The sequence below is a fragment of the Alternaria infectoria genome (assembly GCF_024043175.1).
Source record: "Alternaria infectoria strain BMP 0036 chromosome Unknown scaffold_9, whole genome shotgun sequence".
In the NCBI taxonomy this organism is placed as follows: domain Eukaryota; kingdom Fungi; phylum Ascomycota; class Dothideomycetes; order Pleosporales; family Pleosporaceae; genus Alternaria; species Alternaria infectoria.
In genome coordinates, this window is record NW_026250698.1 from 127417 (window position 1) to 145032 (window position 17616).

Below are 17616 nucleotides of genomic sequence, written 5' to 3' on the forward strand. Positions count from 1 at the left end.
TTAGGTTTATCCCACCGTTGGATGGAAGTCCGATGTACGCGTCTTTAGACAGCTCTGACGCGCGCTGGGCCCATGAAGCGCGTCATGGCTTTACTCTTGAGAACCACCGCCTTAACCCGCAAATTGCACAAAAAGACCGGTGTGTGGCTCTAACGACCCATATGCCGCCGCCGCGTGTGTGGAGGTGCTGAAGCACAACGCGATCCATCATCGTCAGGTCAAACCGCCAAGACGTCTCACGTATTCCCCGGGACCAATCGCAACCCGCGCAACTAAAGCTTCCTGGCCACAGCATGTCTTAGCATCGCTCGTGTCAACAGTTTCATACTCCTTTCCTGGCGATCGCACACTGTATACTGTGGCAGTAGGTGAGCCTTAGTTTCAAGGACAACAACGATGGCCCAATAACAGAACAGCCGTTTCAATGGCATACTCCGCACCGCGCTGGGGATCAAGGTAGCTCCGAGCTGACCCACTGATTCGCACTTTGGAGACGTTATGCGACTGAGGGTAATGACCCTGACGGCAAGCCCCCAAGCCGTCATCCCACATTGATAGCATTGGCGTCTCCATCTCCATTGCTTCACTTTCCTTTCCACTTCTTGACTGATGCGGATCATCGTTCCTTAGGAAGTCAGGTACTATTTTCATTTCTCCGTCGACCGGATACATTCATTTTCGGTTCTTAGTCCTGGGGACATTGTTTACTTTACTATAGTTTGTTGATATTACTTGCGCGAGCGCAATTCAGCGTACATTTACTTAATATCTTTCATCATATCTACCATGGCTCGCTATCAGCTTCGACGACCATCGCCGGTCAAGATCTTCCCAAGACGCGTTCGTCGCGACGATCCTATCGCGAGTACGATGCCTGTCGCTGCGGGTGAGGAGGAGGAAGGCCCAGAGAGTCCAGACTCACCATTCAGCAGCCCATCTACAGTCGGCGGTGACATATCGGAGAGCGAGGACTCGGAATCCGAAGACGAGGAGGAGCCACCTTCGCCAGTACAGAGCGGTGCTACAGCGACATCCGCGGGAAGGCCCGTCCAAACCCTCGGACCCGATCCAACTGCCGCGCCGTCAATGCCAACATCATCAGGAGAGAGTGATGCTACGACTACGTCTGTACCTTCATTCACCTTCGGCGGCCCTTCTGGTGGTAACAACGCAGCACAACCTCAGATCACTGGCGAAACCACCTTGTCTACCGCCGTTCGCCCTACCATAACGTCAACAATCGTCAAGGAAGTCATGCCAACAGGGAACCCGGAGCGATCTTCGATGCCTCCGATATCTCTTACTTCGCCGCCCCAAAACACAGCCGAGCCAGAACTTGACGGAAACGCCGGTCCCCAGAGGCTGCCACAACGAGAACAAGAGCCTATCATGACTAAAGAGGCCATGACTGCAGCAATTGTCCTTGGCGTACTTGGTCAGTCATCGTCATTGTCGCTGTTACAGATCGTTGCTAATTGTTGAATAGGTGCATTAGCGCTGTTAGTTGCCGGATTCGTCTTCATCAAGCGCCGGAAGCGGAGGCACAGTTACATTGACAAGGGTCCGCCGTTTGAGACGTTCAATCCATACGCGAACGATCACGTCCCACCCCCGGAGACTGCACATGTAGGCGACGCGTCTTCGATCTTCGCGCGCCTCAATGGCGGAAATGCTGGCGGAGCAACCGCTCATCTCACCCGCTCTACCGATCGCAGCAACACTCTTTTCGGTCCAGGTCCATACTCCCGCCCCGAAACCGTATCCACTGAACGCTCTACCCGTGTACCACCAACGCCAAATCCTTTCGCAGATCCACCTCTCAACAAAGCGTACGATGTGTTGAACAACAGGCCCAGAAGCACAACGCTCACGGATCGCGGAAGTTGGCAGCAAAATCCTTTCAAGAACCCCGAGAGCGAGCGATTCGATCCGTTCGGAGAGTTGAAGGAGAAGGCTAGGAGGGAGAGGTTACGGTATGTGGAAGACGCGAGGCGAGAAGCCGAATTGAGGAAGCAGATGGAACAGAAAGAAGCTATGGGACTTAGACCGGATGGTATACCGTGGAGCGGTGAGGCTGGGTATAGGTGATCGCTGAGATGAGTGGATTTGCACTTGATCGACTTTGAGATTTAACTTTAGCGAAGGCGAATCGTTTTCGCGACAACAGTGGCACCTGTCAGATACCTCCCGTGTATACCTGGACGCCTTTGTGCCATAGTCTGTCTTCGATCTAATAGCGTCCGATCGGTAATAATATCAAACAACATATCTTACTTCCAAGTCACCTATGCGAAGGGTGACGGACAGATCCAAGAGGAAGAAACTCATGTATACTTGTCACTAAAATTAACCCTAAGCAAAGGAGAGATCGAGTAAAGACCACAGGCACGAAATCGTCCAAGCTAAAACAGCAGAAAAACATGATCTACGCATCCTACGCATCTCATGCAAGAAAGCAGATCTGATAAGATGTGCAGATTACACTAGGATAAAGTGAGTGAAACTAGTAAGGCTTGTGGTCATGTAGGCTCCATAGGGTGTGGTTGTCTCCTACGGTTGAGTCTCAAGCCATCAATCCATGACCATTACCAGCCACCTACTTCCCACCATCCGCATCAGCCGGGCCATCAAACTTCGGATCCCTCGCATTCAACCCCTCATCATACTCGATCTCGACCTCCCTCTCAATCCCATCTTCATCGACCATCAACGCGCAATTCCTCTTGATCAAATTCCACTCCTTCTCATCATACGTCGTTGGCTCCGACGCGATGATCGTATGCTTGCCCATCGCACCAGCCTCACCAATCTCCCGTCCCGCATCCGCACTCCCGCCATACTTACTATCCGGGTCACCAGGGAACTTTGTGTTGAGCGTGCGACCCGCAAACTCAGACCAATAGAGACTGGGCGGCTGCTGCGAGACGTGGTTGCGGAAGCGGATGGCGAGCATTTTCGTTCCGTCTGTGGTGCAGAAGTTGAGGGAGTTGGGGGTGTTGGCTTCACCCAGTGTGCGTTTTTGTAGAGTGAGGATTTGAACGACGGTTTTCTGCATGGCTTCGAGCATCTTCTTGAGGGGGTAGGGCTTCTCCCAGGCTTCTTTGGTGCTGCTGTTGGTTAGGTTGGTCATGTAGAGGGCGGCGGCGTGTTCGGAGTCTGTGCTGCCGAGGACGTTGCAGTAGGCGTCGAAGGAGAGGAGGGATGTCATGTCGCGCCGGATGGACGAGAAGTTTGAGATGACGCCGTTGTGCATGAAGACGTGGCGGCCGAATACGAAGGGGTGGCTGTTCACTTGCGTTACCACGGAGCCGCTTGTGGCGCGGATGTGGGCGAAGACGCATTGCGATTCGGTGTTGTGGCACAGGGATTTGAAGTTGAAGTCGTTGATGGGTGGGGATTGGGACTTGTAGAGTGCGGGGCGGGGGCCGGTGACGTGCTTAACGTAGGATGAGGTCGCTGTGGTGTACCCTGGGTGTATGTAAGTAGTTGTCAACTGACTGGTTGCATCATACGTTTTGCATTCGTAAGCCTCGAAGTTTCTGGAGATCACCTATATGACGGGAAAAACCGAACAGGTGCTTCGAAGTTTACATTGCCCTAAGAGCTGGGCTTTGCACAATGTTAAGGCAACGTAGTCTTCTTAGGCCGCTTTTTACCAATAGAAAATGATGCTTCGCGGACATAGGTGTCCGGTTCTCCCCTTGAATGGAGAGGGTGTGACCGGTTTGAACATTGTTGCCGTGCCGCCATACAACATGGAGCGTGTATGATGATCTAAGAAAGGAATGTAGTACGTACAAGCAATGCCAAGCCCGTCCATGTTCAGTAATGAGTTGCGCATACGCATCAGCTCATCTGGGGAGTCATCCAGATCCTTTTCCTCGTCATGTGGCAGTAGTTTTGGGAGATAGTGCTCAGAGCATTGTTTGCTGATGCTGTTGTCTGGCGTGATGAGGACGTCCGAGAGAAGGCATGGCTCCGTTGGGGAGATATATGCGAACCACCGACACATGATGTTTAGTGCTCTCTGGCGCGTTCAATGTTGGTGTTTGTGAATATCAGAAATTCGCAAGGTCGATGTAGGCTTTATAGGTACGCAAGACTGGTGTGAACGTCTACCCAAAGGGTCCGTTCTGAGATTGATGCAAGATGGGTCGCACAGCAGTCTTCGAGGCGCAATATAGGTGACGTGGAGCTTCGTTGTAGGCGCGATTTGTAACAAGAACGCTCGGAGGCTTGTGAGGGCACGTATCACAGCTGTGCGACGCGGGTTGGAGAGAGATCTTGGACTAAGGAGATGCTCGGTGATAACAAGTACTAGTTAAGGCTGCAGGAATGAGGAGAGAAGCGCGCGTGATGCCAGATGCGTGCAGAGATTAGGCTCAAGATGCTGTTCAGGCTGCAAGAGGGACTTCGTGGCTGAGCTCGTGAGGCTGAGGTTCGTACAGTGCAGGCGCAGCCAACGTATCATGGAGGGGCAGGAGGCAGGCGGCAGGAGCGGGGCAGATCACTGCTAAGCCCCAGCTCAAGCTGCAAACAACTGTATCACGAAGCAGCTCTTGACTTATCAATCTGCCCATTTTCGCTTTGAGCACCCGAAAATGAAGTCCAAAGATGGGCGAGATTGGGTGTTGGTAGTGCGGCCGCGTTGCTTGCGAAAAAGGCAAATATCCATACTGCGACGGATCGAGCCTGGTACGTTGGTATACTAGATTCTGAAAGATCCATGGTCTCTCACACGGGAACTTCAACAATATCGTGTAGGCGGTAGTCTCAGGTATCGCCTACTTCGATAGGCAAAGGTCCAAGGATGTTCGATTGATGACTGGGATCATGTAAAAGCCGCACATCCTTCGGTTCCTGCGTTCAATTCCAGGGTCCATTCAGGAGCATCGCGGAACGGCGGGAGTGAGAGTGGGTCTGGGTCGAAAATGGAGACCTTTCGTCTCCACAAGCTGTAAAGCGATAAGAAATGACTACGACGAAGAGTCTTTGTTCCGAAGCGTGACTCGCTCCAAATGGTGTAGGCGCAGAGGAGTGAACAGCACAATGGTCGAGGAATGTGTGTTATAATGCCGCGGAAAAGCTGTGAACGTCAGGATGGTGTTGTGGCACACCACCTAAAAGCGGCGGTAGTGATCTAGATGTGTGCATCGTAAGGCTTAGCGAAGAAGGAAAATGTACATGCAGCGGCACACAGCCTCGACGTATCGGCCACAGCGAGCCTGCGATCTGGAAGTGAATCGTCGATGGAGATATTTCGAGAACAGTAGGCAGATCGGGTCGATAAGTTGTATGCTCTATAGGCCAAGACGTACGCCGCTGGACATCTGCAGCGCAAGGTGGTACTGCCGAGGTGATAGATGTCGTCTTCCAGGGTCGTCGGCTGTACCCGCATCAATAGAGAGACATACGAGAACACGTTGTCCTGCTCAGTCCATGCCTGTGAAGATGCATTGCGCGCTGTCGCTTCCTCGTTAAGGATTTGGCAGGAGAGGCAGGAGCGACGAACCGACGACGAGCCGGCGCCGGAGTCGGAGAGAAGATTACCAAGCTGCTATCGTGACTTCCATTCTTCTCTTCACCTTCTGCTCACTGAAAACACCGCAAAATCATTATTTCGCATCTTAAACGACTCGGGCTTCAATACAGACACGACGCGATTGCCGCTCAGCCGACAATGGGGCCATGCCGAGAAGCCATTGCTTTTAGGCAGACAGCGACCGCGCGCTGATGCGAGAGGCTGAGCGCTATCACCTTCGAGGCTTGAGCAGTGGGAGTGTTCCACAGAATATCTCCTGGGATTCGCTACTGCTGCGGATCTTCGAAGCTGTGCATGAGGCAACTTACCTGTAGGCAGATTCCACATTCCGACCCCAAGGCGCCGCGCTCTTTGCGACCACATTCAGACGACCAGCGCAAAATGCCGAAGCAAACCCCCAAGATGGCTATCAGTTTCATGTTGCACACGACTTCCATGGCAGACTGAGAAGGACCGACGTATGCCGCCTATTGTGCATTCAGAACTGTGTGCCGGCTGCAGCGTCCAGGGCACCCACGAGGGCCACCGGTACTTCTCACGCGCGATGCCGTCATCTGATTTGTACATGGCTCGGCTTCCCGCAATGCCAATCTCTCAACGTATCTAAGGCGGCGAACACGAATCAAGCACCGTGGCGTTCTTTCCTTGTTATCAGCCGAGAGCCGGTCCAGAGGCTTCGTTATGCGGCTCCCATGCTTGGAGCTGGCGGCATCAGACGACCTGTTTCTCACAAAAGATGCGAGCTGTCAGCCGCAAAGCGCCACGCCAGAAGCAATCGCGCCCGACCCCAGAAACCCACGAGCTTGGTGTGACAAATGGCCCGCTACCTGTTGTTCGCATCGCCATGCTCGCATGCAGCCACTCGCCAGCACCGGAAGCCCGCCACGCTGGATTACGTTCCCTTAACTGTCTTTGAACGGCGAGGGACCTGGGCCCTGGTCGCCCACCCCAGTGCTTAACCCAGGCGCGCTTGCCCATGGGCGAACAAGGTGTTTCCGCTGCGTCGCTGAGCCAGGCTTGGCCAGGCCGGCGCAGTAGGGTGGTGCCATCGACGCCGCTACTGAGGGAAGGCGCATCTCCATTCGCGTGCGACAAAACGAGCGGGGTCGCTACGCAGCAGTGCAGCCGGGGTGGGTTGAAAACTCTGTACCGTCGAATCCCATGCCCAGAATTGCGGTACATGGACTACGCCCCAGGGCGTTAGTCGTCGCCGGTCGCCTAGCGCCCCACCAAACCTCTTTGGACTCGTAGTGGCATCTCAGCGCTCACCACCGAGAGGATCCACAGACAGGGCACACTGGGTGTGCCGCGCCTGTCCTCCGTATAAGTACCGCGCCCTTCACCCCCAGGGTCCTGGTTCCGACCAAGGGCAATCTCACTTCCTCTACCAAGTTGTAGCCTTCCTTCCGTTCACTGGCTTCCAGTGCAACTCATTTTGTCGTAGCTTTTGCTGCTCCCCCACGCGACTGATAGTCGATCCCTCCCCCAAGCGTCGACTCCAGAGCGACAAACCCCATACCAAAGCGACTTTCCATACGCGACAACACTCCCTTGCGACAATTCCCTTTCTGCCTAAAGCGACAAACCCCCCATTGCAACCATGGCCGAAGACAAGAAGTATTCTGGAGAGTACGTCCGCGAGGCGTATCCTGGTGACGATATCCAACATGGCCAAATGACCGACAACTCCGACGACCTGCAGCGTCACCTTGGTAACCGCCAAATTCAGCTCATCGCTATTGGTGGTTCCATCGGTACTGCTCTGTTTGTGTCAATCGGTGGTGCTCTCAACAAGGGTGGTCCCCTCGGTCTACTCCTCGCATACACTGGATACTCTTGCATCATCGCTCTCGTGAACAACGCCATGGCCGAGATGGCCAGTTTCATGCCTGTCTCCGGAGGCTTCATCCGAATGGCTGGAAAATGGGTTGATGAGTCCCTAGGCTTCATGGCTGGCTGGAACTTCTTCTTCTACGAGGCTCTGCTGATTCCGTTCGAGATCACGGCCCTTAACATTGTGCTGCGGTTCTGGAGAGATGACATTCCAGTCGCTGCTGTCTGTGCGGGCGTCATTGTCCTATACGCGTAAGACCTACCAGTTTGCCCTAAGGGTAGTATCCTATGTGAGGGACAAGAACTAATCGCTTTTAGTGCTTGCAACATCTTGGCTGTAAAGGCTTACGGTGAAGCTGAATTCTGGCTCTCTGGAGGCAAGGTTCTGCTGATCCTCATCCTCTACTGCTTCACCTTCATCACCATGGTCGGAGGTAACCCCCAGAAGGATGCTTACGGTTTCCGACACTGGCGCGACCCGGGCCCAATGCCCGGGGGCAGCTCCCTCGATCGTTTCGAAGGCTTCCTCGGCTCCCTTTGGGCTGCCTCCTTCTGCATTGTTGGTCCTGAGTACATTTCCATGGTCTCCGGTGAGGCCAAGCGCCCACGCGCCTACATCAAGACTGCATTCAAGACAGTTTACTTCCGATTCGGTGCCTTCTTCATCCTCGGCGCTCTTTGCGTTGGCGTTGTTCTGGCCTACAACGACCCAGAGCTCGTCAGTGTCTTGGAGGCAGGAGAGAGCAGCGCTGCCGCGTCTCCCTACGTCATCGCCATGAAGAACCTCAACATTGGTGGCCTTCCCCATCTCGTCAACGCCCTCTTGATCACGAGTATCTTTTCTGCCGGAAACACGTACACGTACTGTGCGACTCGCAGTCTGTACTCGCTCGCTATCGAGGGCCGCGCTCCTAAGTTCCTGCGCAAGTGCACCAAGAACGGTGTTCCTATCTACTGCTTTGCGGTAGTCATGATCTTCCCGTTCCTGTCCTTCCTCCAGCTGTCTTCCGACTCCGCCAAGGTCCTGACCTGGCTCGTCAACATCATCACCGCCGGAGGTATCATCAACTACATCGTCATGTGCGGTACCTACCTCGCATTCTACAAGGCTTGCAAGGTCCAGGGTCTCGACCGTAAGACCCTCCCTTACTGCGGTTACTTCCAGCCCTACGGTACCTGGTTCGCGCTATGCTTCGAAATTTGCGTTGTATTCGTGTACGGTTACAGCACCTTTGTGGGAGAATTCTCCATCGAGTCTTTCTTCACATACTACACCATGGTTGGTGTTGCTCCGATCCTGTTCGTGTTCTGGAAGGTCCTCAAGAGGACGAAGTGGCTGAAGCCGCATGAGGTTGACCTTGTCTGGGATGCTCCTCTCATCGACGCCTACGAGGCCTCCTTCATCACACCGCCTGTCGGCTTCTGGACCGAGATGCTTCAGCTCATCGGACTGAAGCGCAACGTCCCCGTGGACAAGCGTGCTGTTTGAATTGCTTTAAGCGAATCAGCGAAACCTGTATAGCAGAGATGTTCTGCTATGATCTAACGTCATTGGATAGATTTTCTATCGCCAGAAGCCTATGAGCACTGGCTGCGCTTTTACATAAATCAATACCCATTCATTCTGCGAATCTCGAGCAACAGCGACTTGCGAATGATGACCGACCTCCGCTATACCCATGCGACAAACAGCGAGGCGGAGAAAGATACCCAAGCGACAATATGCATTGAGCTTCGACTGTGATGTCTTCATTGTGGCATCCGCTGCAATAGCCTAAGCGATACTGCTAGGACGACTATCCAATGCGACACATCCGTACGAGGCCTCCCACGCGACACTACTATTATTGGTAACGCTGCGGTACGTCTGTTGTCACGCGCAGGCTTACCTAGCATCATACGGTCCGAGACGATAGTTGCTTTGTCTCACTAAGGCACGGTCGCAATTACCTCTCAACGTCGATCGACATTTCGCCTGCGTGTATTGAGTAGAGCAAGATATTTGCAGCTTCCACTCCATCTACCTGGCCTCCGAAGAGTCTCCCGAATTCACATGCGTGCATCGAACAAACATATTAAAGCGCTTGGCAATGCTTTCCGAAAGTTTCTCCGCTATTGTTGCGGTGCGCGCCAGCCCACCATATCTGCCTCGATGCGCCTCGCGTCAGCCCCCGCGTACGCCACTATCAACCCGTATCAGTTCACCAACACCCACGCACGCAGTCGCCTGCATCAAAGGTTGGCCAATGTCCACAGGCTGAATCTGAGGCCTTGAGACCCAGGAACTCGGTCGTGAGGTGGGCCTAATGTCTTACATGTCTTATCGCCAGGCTTTCGGCGCAGCTACAGACATCCTTGACAACAGACCGCGGGAAAACTTGGGTTCTCGAGGCAGACAGCCGCCGATTCGCTCGGATCATAGATCCTATGCGCATCTACGTGACCGTGCCTCGAACGCTGCAACACCATTGAGCTTATCTCGGACCTTCGACTAAGGGAAGACGACACCTCAGGCCATCTCCAGCCATGTTCGCGTCGGTGCGCGATATATAACATCGCTCTTTACATCCCAAAACGTTCAACTGATCCCGTCGCCAGCATCCCGGTACCGCTGGTGGCGCACCGCGATCCCGCCTACACCACGCCTCCGGGTTGACGCATTGGAGCCTCCCACTGCCGCGAACACACTATTCATGCTGGTTCACGTCGTTTTGGCTCGATGTCCGTACCTTGCAGGACCTTCTCCGCAATTGATAACGTGTGGATTGTCTAACCGGGATTACCAGACGGCTCCATCTTTCCCCGCATTGTTCACATCGTGGACCGATCATGTTATTGGATTTACGGGAGATGGATGGCTGAAGACCAAGCTTCATCTAAGACTGCGGAACCGCGATGCAGCTCTTGGACGCTCTATCTCTTGGTAATGACGTGGGATACTGGATCACATCGCAGAAAGAGGTAATATGGAGCAGTTGTCGCGTACTGACCATCGCAGCTGATAAACTGAACGACGCGGACCTTCCCCGTCGGAAAACACACTCCTTGTGAATCGCAACACCCAGGCCTGCCTTGCTTGGCGGAGACACGCCCAGTATGGAACTAACACATGTGATCATTGCTAGACATGCGCTATCTATCATTGCCCCCGAGGCCCTGGTACGGTACACGTTTCTGACATTGCGCTGTCGCGAGCCAGACGCCCGTCATGTGGAAGGGTACCACTGAAGTCTTACGGTACGCTACCGCGGTTCGTATGCGGTACGCTTGCGGCTCGAGATATCTCCGTGGCGATCTGACGTAGGATGGTTTGTCTAGATCCATCGGTGCTGTCATCCTCCATTTGAAGATGGGTGGACAGTAGTAGTAGTGTACCTGTGAGTATAGCGGCCCTGAGATTTTTGACCCGGTGTAGAATGCGAAGCATGCCAAACTGTGTAACTCGGGCTGAATCAAATGCTTGTCTATAGATTGATAGCTCAACCGGTCTCGCCCTGTAGCATTGATGAAGCCATGTGCGATCAGGTCCACAGAAATCATGTAGATAGTCTTCATCAATCATGGGATGGATGATCCGATTGTCTTCAAAATCACTTCCGTAAACCGCATAAGAATCAGACATCCAGCTTGATAACAATGTTTCTACCAATCCGACATCTACCATATTACGCCTTGTCATGAAGCACATATGTCTTTGTCTACTCGCAAGCTATGCCAGCCTCTCGCTTGACATTCTGTGCGATACCAGTTTTATAGCCCTGCCCCTAACAATTGATATCTCCCAGCCTCGTCAGAAAAACACATGTATCGCACTGCTATTTCTCTGAGTGCTATTGCCTGCATACCAAAACACCATCCCCATTTCCTCAGCCTCACCACGTGCAACCACCCGCGCTAACACCCCATCCGGCCCGTCAGCCCACTCGGCCCTTCATCCAACTTCGCCCCCCGAACATCGGGCCGAATACCTCCACGCACACCAACTACGCTTGCGTCCACGTGCGCTCTGGCCAAGAACATTGGCTGGATGCCCAACGAAGCCACGCCCTTTCCCACTCGTCGCACTACCTTGCGCGACGTAAACAATAAGGCCGAGTCTGGGGTAGATGAACGGGACAATAAAGTCGTCTTCGACATGACATCATGCGGAGAGAAACGTCGTAGGGTATGGGTGAGACTGCTGCTGCGGCGTGGCGTGGCACCGGAGTTGTGCCGAAGTATATCCTGGGGTACGTACTCGTAAGACGAACCACCGGGTGTTGAGGCGTTTATCTTTCACCGCGGGCGGTGGATTGGGTGTGAAACTCCGGGGTGCTCGTTGCAGTATGGTGTTGACGTCCGGGCTTCGATATGTCCGCCGTTGGTGGTTTCTGGAAGTCGCATGCCATACCTGCACCTTCCTTCTGTACTAGCCAATCACACTATGATGTCTTACTTCGACATACCCTCCCTCATCGAAAGCCATACAGCTGCCCTATAGCTTCCTGCATATCCACGGTATTCAGCGTAATCCGCGGTCTAGGATCCTTGATGCGCGTGAAGATTTCGAAAACGAAGTGCGAACCCAGTGTAAGAAGTAGACTAGGTATGACGAGGCGGCTGAGTATACGACCCCACGATATCCGTTCTTCTTGCGCCTTCTTCTCTTTCAGGTACTCCTTTTCTTCCGTGGTACTAGTTGTTTCTAAAGGTATCGATGCCGCTTCTAGAATGGTTCTGTAACTGAGTCGACCGAGCCAGATGTGCCATCCTAGTAGCATGGTCGCAGCGGCGGCGATGCTCATCCATGAGGTCGTCGCATACGGTGATTGCGCTCTTCGACCCAGTAATTCGTATATCTCGTCTAGGCCTTGGACCGCGCGGTGCATGGTAAGTGGAACGAAGAGCATAGCTGCCGCGAGCGCGACGACTTCCAGGCCGCGCATGCTGAGGCGTTTGAGGAACGTTGTTTCGGCCTTGCGGACGTGCCAGTGCGAAAGTAGAGATAGGAACTCGTTTGTGCGCGGGTGTGTGGTTGACATTGTTAAGAGCATGGCGATGGGTTTGGTCGTGTCCTTTAGTGAAAGCCTGGCGGGTGCGGTGATGAGGTTCAAAGATAAGAATAAGTTTCGGTGGCGGCAGCAATGGCGATTCGATGCCGCAGATTCCTAGCCACGAGCAAGTTTCGTGAGAACCTTCGATATGGTGGATCGACGGTGTGCTGCGGGATTCGCGTCGTTGTCGTCGTTGTTGCCGTCTTTGTCCAGGGCTTCCCTTCCAAGGTTCCTCTTCGTTTGTAGGTGTCTTGACGCAGCGCTGTGTCGCAATGGAAGTATCGACTCCTACTTCTTTCCCTTCACGGCTGTTGGCTTCCTTCAATCGCTACTTCAATGTCAATTCGAGTCGCCTCCGCCCCTTTCTGTCGCGTCCTTTGCCCGAGTATGACGACTTTCCCACGCTCTTGGCTCTGCGATCCGCACGCCAGGCGCAACACAAATCACAACGATGCGCAACTCGTCCTCGACTCAATTGGAACTTCCTGTTCAGTCTGTCTGTCGTCGCCAGCAAAGTTCCCCTGCGTTGAACCACACGTCGCGAAAACCACGTTGCGCGATCAACCTCGGCACTTCGCGTCGTATCCTCGTAAACCCGCTGAACGTAAAATCGGTGCCAAGCCCCTTTTTCGCACAGTCCCTTACCGCTCTTCCTTACTGCAAATCTTATGCCGTGCCGTCCGCAACAAAAATGCTCGCACTTGCAAGCGCTCGTACAACAATAACGGTTCCGCGTACAGACGTCGTGTAACAGGGGAAAAAGGAATAGAGTTGGATGATGATGCTTACAACTACGTAGCCGTCCTCGGGAGTCCTACCATGTCTACGCCTGATCCGCACTGCGCCGCAGCCAGCAGCAAGTAGGCTGCCTTGCTGAGGGGCGAGGTAAGCGTTAAGGGTTGCCCCGCATCTGCAGCCTTGCGTCGCTAGCTTTTTAGCCTCGTGTTGTGATTGGTGCCCGGGCAGAAAGCGTGCCTGTGGCTGGTCGAGAGTATGAGATGTGGAGATTGGAGTTACGATGCGAGAGGAAGGTGAGTACCTAATGGAATGAGATGATTCGTGTGGTGCGATGGAAGATTTGGGTAATAGAGCTGTTATGGTGCGATATTCATTCCAGAACTATTGCTTCTTCCTAACGCGGAAGTGTGCTGCTGGCTTCATGAGGTACATGACTGCGAGAAAATAAGAGGTCTAAAAGTAACAGACAACCACCATCTACACTTTCTATGCGACAAACAACTTCAAGAAGCCAGGCTGCAGTATGAGAGGTCGCAAGGCGCTACGACTGGAAGTCCAAGAGTACAGAACACCGACAAAATGCACGCTAAACTATCAATTCATCCACCACATTTGCGCGACGTGTGCCATGTCAGTAGAGATAATCAAGCGCCAGGCCCATGATTCTCAAAGCTAACAGCCCTTGCACGCATCGGTTGCTGCAATCCAGCGTCACCATATCCCCTCCCTTCATAATCATTTTCAGTCATAACACCCAAGCTCTTCCAAGTAGCCTTTTCTCTCAGGTCACCATTCTGGTGATTGTTATCATACAAGCTGGGTGTACTCGCTCGCTGAACCGTGATACCAATGCCTAGCCCTTGATTCCTGGGTAGAGCACTGGTAGGCGTGTTTTCGTACGAGAAGTCAGCCGTGTTGGCCCTGCCGCGGCCATGCCCTTCGTGATTACCTTCGTCTTGGAGTGTGGCTTCACTGTCAACCGCTGGGCCGGGACTGTGACTTAGCATTCTAGCCTTGCCGTTTGATGGACCTGTGACAAAGCCGCGGGGCTGAGGCGGCGAGTCTGCGAATGGTGTGTACGCGGTTTGAACTCTGTTCAAAGGAGGTGTTGGTGTGTGGCTTCGGCTGCGAGGCGCGCCTTTGGGTGTGCCGCCAGGGCTTGGTGCGCGGCTGGGGTGTTTTGATATGAGACCACCAGTTTCGTTGTCGTCGCTGTCGTTGTTCAGGGTCCTGTTACCCCATGAGATATCGCGGTTGTGCGAGTGACGTGGATGGCGGCTCGTGTATTGTGCGACGACAAGTAAAATGTTATCAAAAAACAGTACTGGCAAAGAAGTCAGCATATGATCTCAGTCTCTCGATAACAAATGTGGAGGACATTTACCTGTAGCAAAGAACAGCACCACTATGGGAATCATCCAATGACTCCCCTTGAATTTGAACCCACTGGTGGTCTTGTCCGCAATGACGACAGAGATTCCCAGGATGATAAGCGTAAAGCCGACAACAACTCTGTTGATGATCTCGCCGAACTCATACTTCGTCTTGTGAATCTTGTTGAACCAGTACATGATCGCAAGCACCAACAGCAGACAGCCTGCGCCGATGAAGAACTGCATGGTAGTGGTGTTGAAGACATCGGAAACAGCATCTAGCTTGTTCCGCGGACTAGCTGTAGTCGCGGCAACGGCGTTGAGCTTCGCAAGAGAGTCATAATGTGCCTCGTACACGAAGACTTGCGCCCTGTCGAACATGTGACGGACAACGTTGCCGGTTCGATTGTTCCATTCGTTTGATTTGAAGCCGTACATTGCGGTGTAATTCTCAATCGCAGTGAAGTTCGTGTTCCAGTTGTATGTAGTGTTCCAGGCTTTGCTCTTGAATCTCCCGTTGATAGCGTTCATGCTCTGATTGAGGTAGTCGATGTAGCTGTCGGTGTCGGAGTAGCCATTGGCTGGGTCGTAGTAGTTCTCGGGTTTGAACGACCAAATCCACTTAAGAGCTTGCACGGCTGAGTTCCACACGATGAGAGAGGTGTTGCCTTCGACGCAGAGGAGAATTGCTGAATGCAATGGATAGTGTAGTAGAGCCCATACTTGCTGACGCACGGTTCCGAAACGATCATGGGAAAGCTGATCGAAGTACAGCATCCAGAGAAGATACTAAAGGCCCAATTAGCGCTGTCTTTGAGTTGTTAGGTTCTTGTCTGCATACCAAGAGAAGAATGGCCGCGATGACAGTTCCAATCTCACTCATGTTGTTGCTCGTTTGGCTTTTGGTAATACATGCCACGCTCTTGACCATTCCGATGATACCCTCCCCAATGATGATGAGTGTAAGGAGTTGCAGCCGCTCCGCTAGATGAGTGTACTTGAAACTGATGATGCGCCAAATCATGGCGATGAGAAAGATGAGAAGACCTTCAATGATGGATATCATGACCCTACGCATTCTGTTAGTCTAGAAACCGAACGCGGAGTACACTACATACCATGCGAGTTGTTCCTCAAGACCAACACGGCCCTTGGGAAATACAACCATGGTAACGGCATAGCATATCGCTGCAGCAGCATGTACACCTGCACTGAGCCCTAACGGAATCAATGTCTGGCGGAACATGCGACCTTGCCACATAACTACGGCGTATTGAACAGCGATTGCGATTCTGCCGATGACGAGCACGATAGCAAAATTCCGGTAGGATTTCTCGACACCGCTGGTGCTGTACTTGTCGAAAACGGGGCCGGCATACACAAAGCCTGTGAAGATGCCGAACTGTATGGCTTTGTGAAAACGGTTCCAGACGCAGTCGATGCTGAAGCGCACGTCGAAAAGTGTGACGCTCAGCCACGTAAACCACATAAGCGTGAACAGCTTGATGTAGTTGATGAGTGCTAGTAGTCTATTAGCTAGTGTATCCAAGATGTGAGAGCTGTACATACATTCTGCATCGGTATGCTGATGCATAGCTGTAAAGTACGCAAGATTGGCAACAAAGAAGAGATCGTAGAAGAGCTCGATCGTACTGGCTTCGGTGTGTTGTTTGTAAACGATGATATTTCCGCGACTTGTCCTGCCATTCCCAGCAAATGTAGCCGTGTCGTTCGAACTGTCGAGCGTGCTTGTGTGGGTGTTGACCTTCTCCAAATCTGAAGAGTTACCCGACACTACTTCGAGGACATCTTCGTTGATCGGACTTGCAAGTAGGGGCAGATAAGTCCTGTCTTTCCCATGCGCTGCGTGAGTACTGTTGTGACTGCCGGTAGTCTTCCGTCGTAAACTGAAATAACGTGCAAGATCCATGATGAAACAAATGGAAGGAACTGATGATCGTGGGTGGTGGTACGACTGGATTGATGAGAGAGCTGAGCAACAAGGCAGCTACAATACCTGAACATATATACAAGACGCCAGCTACGAGGAAGCTGCTTCGTGACGGTGAAACATCTGATCAGATCGCGTCGGTCCGTAATCGACGACGAGTATCAGTAAGGCCATCGCTGTATGTGATAAGCCTTCGCCCCGTAACATGGCCAATTTAAGAGTAGCATGGCTGTGGTAGAAAGCTTAAGTGAGCCATCTGTACCGAACGATCGTTTAGATCTGTGTATCTGGGGGGCCGTTAGGTCCTAGTATCACGCTTCTAGAAACAATACCAGTGGGGCGCAGGCAACGGAAACCGCGTTGTGTCAACGGAGAGGCTTGCATAAGAGCGAATGCATGCCAGGAGAGGTTGTGTGATCCGAAGAGTATTCTTGAAGCTTGCACTACGGAGGCGTCGTTAGCTGTTGGCAAGGAAGCGCCGTCTGCCGTGAGCCTTGCAGATCTGCTGCATGGTGGTTGTTGCACGATACACCTCTGTGTATCGGAGATCGGTAAAGCCAACCATGGCGTCGGTGTGAGCGGTGCAGGAGCATTGAGCCGTGCCGATCTGCCAGGATGACTGCCAATGTCGGACGTACCAGCATGCGCCGCCAAGCTTTCAAATAAGCTCAGGGTGCACAAGTCTTCGGTCTCGCAAGATGCTGCGGACCAGGCTGAGAATTCGTTTATTCGCCGAACACTGTCCCTACTTCGAGCCTGCTGACGTTTGCCAAGACGGTGCACATGTCGCTGTAGCATGCCAAGCCCTTCAGCTGGCTGGTGGTGAGGTCTCAATTTGGAAGACTATGCCAGCGCAAGTGCCGGAAAGAGCGAATGAGATGCGAACAGCGAACCACGCCCTTCCAGACTAGTACACGCACACGCGCCTACCGTTCCATGTGGTTACACAGATGAAAGTAAAGGTTGTAGAGGTTAATGGTGTTCGGTTCGGCGATTACTAGCAAGCCGCGTCCTAAAATGCCTGCACAGTTTCAGCACATTTGAATCATTAGATTTCTTCTCCCCAAAGATATGCATATCCGCAGCTCAGTGACCAAAAGAGGAGCTTTGCCACTGAATTGGCTATTTCGAGAAGATGATCGGCAG

The 17616-nt window shown here is 52.8% G+C and overlaps 6 protein-coding genes across 6 annotated transcripts; 2 read left to right on the forward strand and 4 right to left on the reverse strand.

The window, feature by feature from the left end:
* Positions 1 to 786: 786 nt before the first annotated feature.
* On the forward strand, positions 787 to 2088 carry J4E92_005997 (uncharacterized protein; the record flags this gene model as incomplete). Its single annotated transcript, XM_051497372.1, has 2 exons — positions 787 to 1435; positions 1487 to 2088. The coding sequence occupies 2 exons, from the start codon at positions 787 to 789 to the stop codon at positions 2086 to 2088; spliced, it is 1251 nt and encodes a 416-aa protein (XP_051352019.1).
* Positions 2089 to 2596: 508 nt separating this feature from the next.
* On the reverse strand, positions 2597 to 4012 carry J4E92_005998 (uncharacterized protein; the record flags this gene model as incomplete). Its single annotated transcript, XM_051497373.1, has 2 exons — positions 2597 to 3468; positions 3799 to 4012. 2 exons carry the CDS (start codon positions 4010 to 4012, stop codon positions 2597 to 2599), a joined length of 1086 nt encoding a protein of 361 aa, XP_051352020.1.
* Positions 4013 to 7142: 3130 nt separating this feature from the next.
* Positions 7143 to 8864, forward strand: J4E92_005999 (uncharacterized protein; the record flags this gene model as incomplete). Its single annotated transcript, XM_051497374.1, has 2 exons — positions 7143 to 7627; positions 7694 to 8864. The coding sequence occupies 2 exons, from the start codon at positions 7143 to 7145 to the stop codon at positions 8862 to 8864; spliced, it is 1656 nt and encodes a 551-aa protein (XP_051352021.1).
* Positions 8865 to 11826: 2962 nt separating this feature from the next.
* On the reverse strand, positions 11827 to 12408 carry J4E92_006000 (uncharacterized protein; the record flags this gene model as incomplete). The annotated part of the gene is made up of 1 exon (XM_051497375.1): positions 11827 to 12408. The coding sequence occupies one exon, from the start codon at positions 12406 to 12408 to the stop codon at positions 11827 to 11829; it is 582 nt and encodes a 193-aa protein (XP_051352022.1).
* A 2087-nt stretch (positions 12409 to 14495) lies between these two features.
* J4E92_006001 (uncharacterized protein) lies at positions 14496 to 15402 on the reverse strand (the record flags this gene model as incomplete). The annotated part of the gene is made up of 2 exons (XM_051497376.1): positions 14496 to 15308; positions 15361 to 15402. The coding sequence occupies 2 exons, from the start codon at positions 15400 to 15402 to the stop codon at positions 14496 to 14498; spliced, it is 855 nt and encodes a 284-aa protein (XP_051352023.1).
* A 204-nt stretch (positions 15403 to 15606) lies between these two features.
* Positions 15607 to 16449, reverse strand: J4E92_006002 (uncharacterized protein; the record flags this gene model as incomplete). The annotated part of the gene is made up of 2 exons (XM_051497377.1): positions 15607 to 16040; positions 16089 to 16449. The coding sequence occupies 2 exons, from the start codon at positions 16447 to 16449 to the stop codon at positions 15607 to 15609; spliced, it is 795 nt and encodes a 264-aa protein (XP_051352024.1).
* Between the last annotated feature and the right edge of the window lie 1167 nt (positions 16450 to 17616).